The sequence below is a fragment of the Nicotiana sylvestris genome, chromosome 8 (genome assembly GCF_000393655.2).
Source record: "Nicotiana sylvestris chromosome 8, ASM39365v2, whole genome shotgun sequence".
NCBI classification, from domain to species: domain Eukaryota; kingdom Viridiplantae; phylum Streptophyta; class Magnoliopsida; order Solanales; family Solanaceae; genus Nicotiana; species Nicotiana sylvestris.
The window spans coordinates 116,401,985-116,412,498 of record NC_091064.1 but is presented as its reverse complement, the minus strand read 5'-3'; the positions used below and the strand labels follow the sequence as shown (position 1 = coordinate 116,412,498).

Here is a 10,514-nt window from a genome sequence, read left to right as displayed (position 1 = left end):
ACAAAGCCAGGTCATACAGGCTGCATGACAAGAGGTAGCAGCAGTTGCGAGATTAGAAAGATTTCGACCACAAGTCATGATATGAGCAAAAAGACTAAAGGGGAGAATATCCTGAACTTTGGATTTATTCACACAGCAACTACTTAATGGCAAGGAGAGTATTAAGGTATTCACAAGAGCTATAAGTTATGAAAATGATAAGAACTCCAGTCAACATTCGAGGACGAATGTTCCGAAGGGGGGAATAATGTTACACCCCGCAATATTACGATGATGTTACGTCCTGCAGTATTATATTACGATGATATTATGCCTTGCAGTATTACATTAAGACGATGTTACGATTCGTAGTATTAAGCTACGACAATGATGCACCCTACAGTATTACATTACGGTGATGTTATGCTTCGCAGTATTAGGTTACGACGATGTTGCACCCTGTAGTATTGTACGTTGAACTTACCGTAAGGTAATTGACATCAGTCCAAGTAAAAGATTATTTGGAGATTATAAGGATTGTGCTATTTCACAAGTAATGAGTAAATTCGTGAAGGTGAAAGGGGAAGCAAGTCAAAGAAAATAAATTTTCGTCAAAATTTGACATTTTGGGGTAAAATATGGCCCGAACTAAAATACCCGATATTTATGGACTAGTGCCATACAAGATACTACATGACCATAAGGTTTACAAGGAATGTTAAAAGAGAGTAGTATTTCAAGTAAGTGGAAATAATTCTTAATTATACGGGTAATTGGTTAATTTACGGGTAACGAAACACTACCTAATTAACTAATAAGTGGATAATTTAATAAATTCCACCCCTCCCCTTCTAACGTGGCAGCTAGCCACATTGTAAAGAAATGACTAAGTCATTTCTTTGATGGGTGGCAATTAAATAACAAAGGAAAGGACACTACATGCCTTGTGAATTATTACACAATTCAAAGACATTAAAATTTGGCAAAAACCCAAACAAACGTTAGCCTTTTTGTTCTTATCTTGAAGACATTAGCTTTCTTTAGCTATTTCAAAACCTTTCATCAACAAGAACTTTAGGACTTTTACAATTCCAAAGGGCATTAGCATTTTATAATCCAAAGAACATTAGCTACTTCAAAGCTTTCAACAATTAAAATGTTAGAACAGTGACGATTCGAGCTCCTACAAAGAATATTATACGGATTTTTTCCTACTCCAGGTATGTTAAGGCTATCCCTTCTTTCGTTTGGCATGATCTATACAACACAAACGAAATGAGCAAATGCACATATTCCAAAAATGACTCTATTCATAGAAGTATTAGAGATATCTATGTTCTTGAATTTCAATGTGTCATAATATTCTATCATCTATTCATTGGTCTCAGAAAAATATGAAAGTTGAAAAGTGTTTACTTTATGATATTACTCAAAGGCAAAATGTTCCTATGACATTCCGAAAGGTTTTATTAACGTACTTTTCATGCATTGCATTCATGTACATTGACTCATGACCAGATAGCGTTATATACGCATATATATATATATATATATATATATATATGTATATGTATATATATATGTATATGTATATGTATATATATATTTATATGTATATGTATATATATATGTATATGTATATGTATATATATATTTATATGTATATGTATATATATATATGTATATGTATATGGGATATGGGAAAGTTTATGGCATTATATATGCACCAGCACCTGATCAACTGGTATACGTTGATGATTTTTCCCACAGTGGCCGAGATGATATGATGGGATGCCCTCAAAGGCCTGATGATGTTATGACACATGTACCTATGCACGACATGACATTCATACGCATATGCATGACACTATAATTATTTCATGATTTACAAAGTTATCCAGATTTACAGGTGGAGTCATTTACTCTATATTTCCTACATGTCTGTTATGTACTTATTCATATGCCTTACATACTTACTACATTATTCGTACTGACGTCCCTTTTTGCCTAGGGAGGATGCGTTTCATGCCCGCAGGTCCCAATAGGTGGGTCGAGAGCCCTCCACGTAGGCTATCAGCTCAGCGGAATATGTTGGTGCACTTCATTTGCTTTGGAGTTGCTTGTTTGGTTAGTATGAGTTAGATATGTATTGTTTTGTATGGTGGGACTTTGTCCCGACCTTTATGAAAATTATGTATTCTTAGAGGCTTGTAGACAGATGTCATGTACGTAAAAGATGGTATGGCCTTGTCACCCTATGTTCAATGTTTATGTGGTTATTTTGGTCTTTAAGGCCCATATGTCTTATGTATAAGTTAGCATTACCTGTTGTATTATACCTATTTCACGGTAGCCTCTCCAAATCAGTTATATATGATACTATGACATGAAAAGTTACGTTATGGTCGTACTCAGTTGAGTAAGGTACAGGGTGCCCGTCGCAGCCCATCCGCTTAGGTCGTGACATGTACCTTTTCAAGACTTGTATTAAAGGATGCATAGAACTACTAACCTTTGGTACAAGAACTAGGTTCTTGACTTGTCATTGAAAGTTTTCAATCCTCTTTTATCATCCATGCAATGCATCTACATCTTCTATGATCATCATGCGTGTTTACCTGCAATAGTATTGAAGTGAGTTAGACTTGGCCAGAAAACACTTTAGCTAGTTTTACCTGAAGGTGATTGTTATAGTCAATTGATGAGGAATCAGGTTCTCAACTTGGCTTCAATAGCCCCAGCTTTACCCCGTTTCTTTCAAAATGCTCCTGACTCAATGCTTTGGTGAAGATATTTGCAATTTGGTGCTCTATGCTGTAGAACTTCATACAGATCAACCATTTCTCTACATTGTCCCTCAGAAAATGCTGTCTCACATCAATGTGCTTGATTTTTTTATGTTGAACTGGATTCTTGGTCATGTTGAGTGCATTGGTATTATCACATAGTAGAGGCATACACTCATTAAACACCCAAAATCCTCCAGTTGCCGCTTAATCCATAGGAGTTGAGTGCAGCAGGATGCTGCAACTACATATTCTACTTCAACTATTGAAACATCCACTAAGTTTTGCTTCCTTGTGCCCCAAGAGACGAGAAATGATCGCAAAACGTGAGCCATTCCAAAAGTGTTTTTCCTATCCACAAGATAACATACATAGTCAGCATCAGCATATCTAATGAGATTAAAACTGTTTCCTGAAGGGTAATACAGGACCAGGTCTTGTGTTCCCTTAAGGTATCTCAAAATTCTTTTAGCAGCTTACAAATGAGATTCCTTGGGATTTGATTGAAACCTTGCACATAACCCCACACTGAAGACAATACTAGGTATGCTGGCAGTGAGATAGAGAAGAGACCCAATAATGCCTGTATACATAGTTTGATTCACAGGAGATCCAGTTTCATCCATATCCAGTCGAGTAGCTGTTGCAATGGGAGTGTCTAATACTTTTGATTCTTCTATATCAAACCTTTTCAAGACCTCGTTGATGTATTTCTGCTGACAAATAAATGTACCGTTTGTGGACTGCTTTACTTGAAGACCCAAGAAGAAATTCAGCCCCCCCCCCATCATGCTCATTTCAAACTCACTTCCCATGAGTTTTGTAAATTCTTCACAAAGAGAATCAGCTGCTGCCCCAAAAATGATATCATCAATATAGACCTGAACAATGAGCAGGTTCCTTCCCCGTTTCTTTATGAACAAGGTGTTGTCAATCTTCCCTCTAGTAAAGCCATTTTCTAAGAGGAGCTTGCTTCAACCCATACAATTCTTTGTCTAGTTTAAACATATATTTAGGGTGTTCATGACATTCAAACCCTGGAGGTTGCTTCACATAGACTTCTTCCTTAAGATGTCCATTCAGAAATTCACTCTTAACATCCATTTGGAACAAGGTTAATTCCATATGAGATGCAAAAGCGATTAGGATTCTAATTGCTTCTATGCGAGCAACTGGAGCAAACATTTTATCATAATCAATCCCTTCCTCCTAATTGTAGCTTTGAACCACTAGCTTGGCCTTGTTCCTTGTAGTGTTTCCATGTTCATCAAGCTTATTCCTTAGTACCCACCTGGTTCCTATAATGGTTCGATCTAAGGGTCTAGGTACCAGGTGCCAGACATTGTTCCTTTCAAACTGATGCAACTCATCTTGCATGGTTGTAATCCAATCTGCATCTTTCAAGGCTTCCTTGATATTTTTGGGTTCTATTTGGGAGAGAAAGGCTGAGAAGGCAAGTAAATTTCTGGCATTTGACCCGGTTTGTACTCCAGAATCTAGAGGAGTGATTATGTTGTCAAGAGGATGAGAACTTTTGTGTTTCCAGTTAGACATTTGAGGTTCATTTGTAGAGGAGGTGGGTATATCTAACTGGTTCTCTTGTGTTCTTCTCTCAGGTATTAGTGGAGTACCCTGTACTTCATCAACCACTATTTCTTTAGCTTCAGTGGTTGTAATTGAGGTGTCTACTTCCATTGTATAATAGACAGTATTGTCTCCACTCGGCTCTTTCACTTAGCTCATCATATCTGCCTTTCCATTTGTCATGTCAATGACTTCACCAGAAACCAATAAGGGCTCTCCATCTTGATCATCTTTAGCACGTTTCTTACTTGAAGGATAAGACTCATCAAAGATAACATGAACACTTTCCACAACACATTGAGTCCGCTTGTTGTATATCTTGTAAGTTTGCAAATTTACCAAATTTACCAAGCTGATCCTTTCCATTGTTGAGAATATAGCACTTGGACCCAAATGTTCTTAGGTGAGTCAGTTTGGGTTTCCTTCCATTCAGCAACTCATATGGGGTTTTGTTCGGGAGAGATCTGATCATGCACCTGTTCACTAAGTAGCAGGCAGTATTGACAGCTTCAGCCTAGAAGTTCTTTATAATCCCACTGTCGATCAGCATTGTTCTCGCCATTTCTTCAAGAGTTATATTCTTCCTTTCTACTACTCCATTTTGCTGGGGAGTTCTTAGAGCTAAGAAGCTGTGAGTAATGCCATTTTCATTGCAAAACTCATCAAATTAGGCATTGTCAATTTTTCTTCCATGATCTGATCTAATACACGCGACTCTAGACTTCACCTTTACCTGGATTTTCTTCACAAAAGCCACAAACACCTCAAAGGTTTCATCTTTAGTTATAAGAAATAGAGTCCATGTGAATCTGGAATAGTCATCCACTATCACAAATATGTATCTTTTTCCTCCCCGCTTTGCACTCTCAAAGGGCCATATAAATCCATATGCAGAAGATCGAGTGGCTTTGAGGTGCTTACATTCTTTTTAGACATAAAAGAGGACTTCATATGCTTTCCTCTAGCACAAGCATCACATACTTTCTGTACCTTGAACTTTGACAAGGGCAGACCATGGACCAGGTCTTTCTGAATTAATTTGTTCAGAAGAGAGAAGCTTGCATGCCCAGTCTTCTGTACCAGAGTTCAGCATCATCATCAACAGCTTTCAGACAACTCAGATCACCACTTTAGATGGACCCGAAATCAGCAACATAGATGTTCTTGTATCTCTGGGCCACAAAGTACCACTTTACCAGTTACCAGATTAGTAACTGTACATATCTTGGACAAAAAATCCACCTTATTTCCTTTATCACAGATCTAAGAGACACTCAAGATACTGTACTTAAGACCACTGACATAGTACACATTCTCAATAGAGTGAGTGCGTGATTTCTCGACTTTTCCAACTCCAAGAATGTACCCCTTTTTCCCATTGCCAAAGGATACACTCCCTCCTTGCAGGGCTTTTAGTGAAAGAAAGTCCATGTTGTTCCCAGTCATGTGCTTTGAACATCTACTATCCATAAACCATTGTTGACTGCTTCCTTTCATTGTTCCCTGCACAGGGAGATCATGAGTTAATATTAGGAACCCAAGCAAGTTTGGGTCCCTTGTTGTAGGCAAGAGGATGAATAAGAGCTCTCTTAGTCCATGCAGGTAATATGTGCTTTTTGTGGGTGGAACCTGGTCCCTTTTTAGTGGTTATATTTTCAACATACACTTTGATTTTCTGAAAGGACTGGATGGCTTGGCAATTTTTCTTGAAATGCCCAGTGTTCCCACAGTGGGTACACATCCAGTAATCTGGTACTATAACATACTTGTTATGGGGGTTTTAAGGAGTTTTCTTCCTCTGGAACCCTATTCCGTGCCTGTTTTCACCATTATTAACGTACATGGCAGTGATAGCTTCTGAGGACCAGGTCCACTTTAGGGACTTTTCAAGATCATTTTTTATTCTTTCCATTTCAGTCTGGAGATGCTTTTTTTTCTCAGATTCAACACACAAACTAGTTCTTACAGCCTTCAACTTGTTTTCAAGCCTAATGTGTTCCTCACTTGCTATCTCCTTTCCTTTTCCAGAATTTCCAGGTTTTGACTCAGTCCCTAGTCCCTCTATTGTTTCCCTTAGGTCTGCAATTACTACCAAGAGATCATCTTTTTCTTCCTCTATCTCAGTCACTCTTTTCATCAAGGCTTCTCTTTCTTTTCTGAAGTTTTCAATAGCTTCCTTGTGCTCAACAAATACAATTGCTAAGTCATGTCTTTCATGTTCTATGTTAGCAATTTTTTTGGTTAAGACAAGTTTTTCTTTCTCCGGCTCACAAATGGTTTCTTTCACATCATCAACACATACTATCAGATCATCTCTAGTTTGTTCAGCTTCTCCTAGCTCTAAGGTCAAGGCATGCTTATCCTCCACAAGACTATGATAGGCATCAATCAATACACTAGCTAAAGACATAAGTTTCTTAGGAGAGTAGGATTTAAATTTCTCTAAACATCCCTTAAATTTACATCAATGTTGTAATCATCTTCTTCATCATCTGATTGGGCCATCAAAGCAAACAATGAATCATATTCATTCTCCTCACTTTCAACTGCCATCATGGAGCTGTCACCGGCATTAGTTTCATCTTCAGACTCACTAGAGGAGTCTCCCCATACTGCAAGAGTCTGCTTTACCACAGTGTCAGCAGATCTCTTCCTCTTGAAGTCCTTATCAAGAATCGTGTTCCTTTTAGCTGCTTTCTTAGGGTTGTACTTGGAGTAATCTTGTCATGATAAAATCATGCATTCTTATCTTCCACCACCCATAGTATTGCTCATTAAATCTGGGTGGTCTGTACGTAGATTGACCTTCTTCAAAATTTGGTAGAACAACCATACGGATCCTTCCTAGGTGTTAGCCTGATAGGAGGAACCCGCTCTGATACCAATTGTTAGTTTATATGAGTCCACCAAACTATAGAGTACCTGATACTCTATGAGTTTCCACTGAGAAAACCAATGAAACAGTAAGTAAATGAGACACGGGATTTTTACGTGGAAAATCCCACTCAAGGGGACAAAAACCACGACCTACACTTATAGCCTTTCAACTTCACTAACTTGTAAACACTCTATTACAAGCCACTTTGTAATGACTCAACTCAACTAACTTGTAATACTCTTACCACAAGCCACTTTGTGACTCACTAGTTACAAACACTTTAACTTATGACTAACTCTAGTCACAACACAAACTTAGAAAGTTTATGATTTTACAAGGGGGTTCCTAAGCAATGCTTCTAGCTAAGAAATTTAGGAATTACAACAAGAACAATCACAAAGTTACAACTCAACTAAGGATAACAAAATACTAGATTTAGGAACAGGTCCATAGTAGCATTTAGCTTTGTTCTTCAAGCTCTTGAGAATCGAGTTCACTATTTGCAGAAGACTTGAATGCTTGAAGTGAATTCTCATGTGTTCAAATGATGTTTTATTATAATGCTCTTGTTAAAACACCCTTGATGACATTATTTGAATGATGTAAGCACTTGGTAGGTCAAAGGCAAGTTACTGCGAAACTACTGCACTGTGTGCACTATTTCTGTGGCATTCACTTTCCAATTGTGCATGGTTGACTTTCATACTGATGTCTTGGAAACACAAGGGATCTGGTCCTTGTCTTGTTTCTCCATTTTCTACACTTGCAACAGTTCACATTAGTTGGAGTCTAAGGTGGAATCTGTTCATTTGTAATGTGTACCAAGTGTGTCAGATTCCCTATCTGGTTTTTTATATTAAGTTTTTTAGATCATCAAAACATAAGGCAAAGACATTGAAAACTCATCAAATTCCCTCTTTTTGATGATGACAAACTTAGACATTGATAACATGTATTTAGAGAAAAGATAACCCGATGAAGTAACAAGAACTTTACAAGTTTCCCCCTAACTTTATGTTTCCCCCTAACTTTATGTTTCCCCCTTAATCAGATCCGTATTTCAATTATGCATCCCACTTTTGGCATTATTAAAAACACACAAGCAGAAAAACAGCATAAAGAAGTCTTACCCAGCTAACTCATGCCACATATGTGCACACAACATGATAGAGAAGAGAAACAGAGAATAAAACCAATGAGATAATAAAAAAGGATAGATTTTATATATAAAGCATATGACTCTGCTTAAAAAGCAAAGGCAAAATTGGATTGTTGAAAACGGGAGCAGTACTGATACATCCCAACCATATCAAAACAAAAAAAAACAAAAAAACATCTGCTAAGTCATAAAAACAAAAACGTCAATCCAGAAATTGGTCACTGAAGGGGTACTTAGGGGGCACTAGGAGTAGAGGGCTTGGAAGTTGCAGCAAGAGTTTGGAGAACTAGGTCTATTCGGGAATTGGCCGACTTTTGCTCATTGAGCAGTTCTGCTTTCAGGTTCTCCACTTGTGCCCTGAGATCAGCATTCTCTTTTGTCAAACAGGCCACTTCCTCATTTGACTCCGGAGCCCCTTCGGCCTGCTGACCTTATAGGATAGCATTCCTAACCTTCAACCTTCGAATCTCCTCAGTTGCACTATTTTGAGCATTAATGATCTATGAGATGGTTGATGTACTGCCTAACCCCCGATTCTTCTCTATACACTCACATTCTTCCAACGTTGTTTGTGAGAAAGTCTGATTCTTGGTTTCTATCTTGGCTTGCCCCAGCGGCACTTTGAAAAACATAAACACTTGCATAAGCAGAAACCCATATGGAATACCATCATTACCATCCTTGAAGGTTGATACTTTTTGCATGTGTTCGATCATGATAGCAGGTCAGTTGACAAGGTTAAAGCCATCCAGTTTCTCTATTAGAAACAGGTCAGACTTAGAGGTCACGGACCTCCTCTCAGCACAAGGCAACATAACTTTGTTCACTAGCTCAAAGAGCAATAGATAAACAGGGAGTAATGCCTTATAATGAATATGGTCCCCCTTTTTGGGTCGCATTATCCTTTACCACAGCATTCCGGAAATTATACCGACACGCATCTTTCACACTAGGCAGACCATATGTAGGGACCTTTAGAATATCCCCAAGCAGACTCACGTCAAACACAATGTCCACCTTATTCACCAAGGCATAGATATGGTCGGTATCAATGGGAAAGATGCTGACATAAATGCTTTGAACGTCATCCTCATATACCTTGGGTGCATCCATTTGGAACAGATGCCCCCATCGTTGAAACTCAACCATTGCAAGAACTTGACGCATACCAGACCTTTTGGTGCCTTAATTGTTCTGAAGCAGAACTAGTTTCACTCCGCAGCTTTTTCATAGAACCAGGTTCCTTAACGGTTTCAGACTTTGGTTTGCCAGACTTCACACCACTTGATTTTGCATTGCCCTTAGACTTGAATAACACATCCTAATCAAGAACGGAGAGCTCACTCATAACATCCTTCAACTTTGAACTGGGGGTTGTAACATTCTCTATGGAAGCAGATTCCTTCTTCTATTGGGACCTTCTCACTAGGGAACTAGGTTCCACAGTTGTTTCCTCCTCAACTTCTACCACTGGAACAACCTTATCACACACTAAAACATTTTCTTTCGCCAATCTCCTCCTTTTCGTCTTACTGCTTTTTCTTCTCTTTTGAAAGGCAGAGTCATAGGCTACCTTTACTTGCAACCTAGTAGTAGGTCACTTAGTAGAAGACTCAGGAGTGGACACTACCCTTCGCTTGACTATGAAAGCATCAAGAGCAATGTTGTCTAGATCCTCCTCATCACTAGACCTTATCTGAGGGACTTGAATGTCCAAGGGCGCAACAGCAAATATAGGAGCAAAGCTGAACTGGGAGTGAGAACCTTGGCCTGTCTCTTCCGGAGAGGGGTGAGGTTCTTCAATAGCCACCATGGCTCCTTCTTCCCCCATACCCTGTATCTCATTCCTCAGAGAAATTATCTCATATAAGACGCAATTAGCAAATACCACAAAGATGGTCGCGACATTTGCTTGCTCAATAGGCTCCATAGCCACCACGCAATCTGAAGCAATAATGGCGAAAACCTCTGCGACCTCAGGACTTTTACCGTACTTTTTCTTTTATCAATAGGAAACTTAGAAAATAGAGAAGAAGGATCAACAATTTTAGGGGTTTCTAGGATAGTCAACTTAGAAGAAGATAGATAAGAAAGATCAACAATTTTATGGGTTTCTGGGATATTCAAC

At 38.6% G+C, this 10,514-nt stretch overlaps 1 protein-coding gene across 1 annotated transcript; it reads right to left on the bottom strand.

Moving 5' to 3' along the window:
- Positions 1-6,129: 6,129 nt before the first annotated feature.
- Positions 6,130-6,759, bottom strand: LOC138875574 (nuclear matrix constituent protein 1-like). The gene has a single exon (XM_070154412.1). The coding sequence runs from the start codon at positions 6,757-6,759 to the stop codon at positions 6,130-6,132; it is 630 nt and encodes a 209-aa protein (XP_070010513.1).
- Between the last annotated feature and the right edge of the window lie 3,755 nt (positions 6,760-10,514).

Excerpts from the sequence above, each read along its gene's own strand:
- LOC138875574 (XM_070154412.1), bottom strand. The coding sequence starts at position 6,759 with ATGTCTTTAGCTAGTGTATTGATTGATGCCTATCATAGTCTTGTGGAG.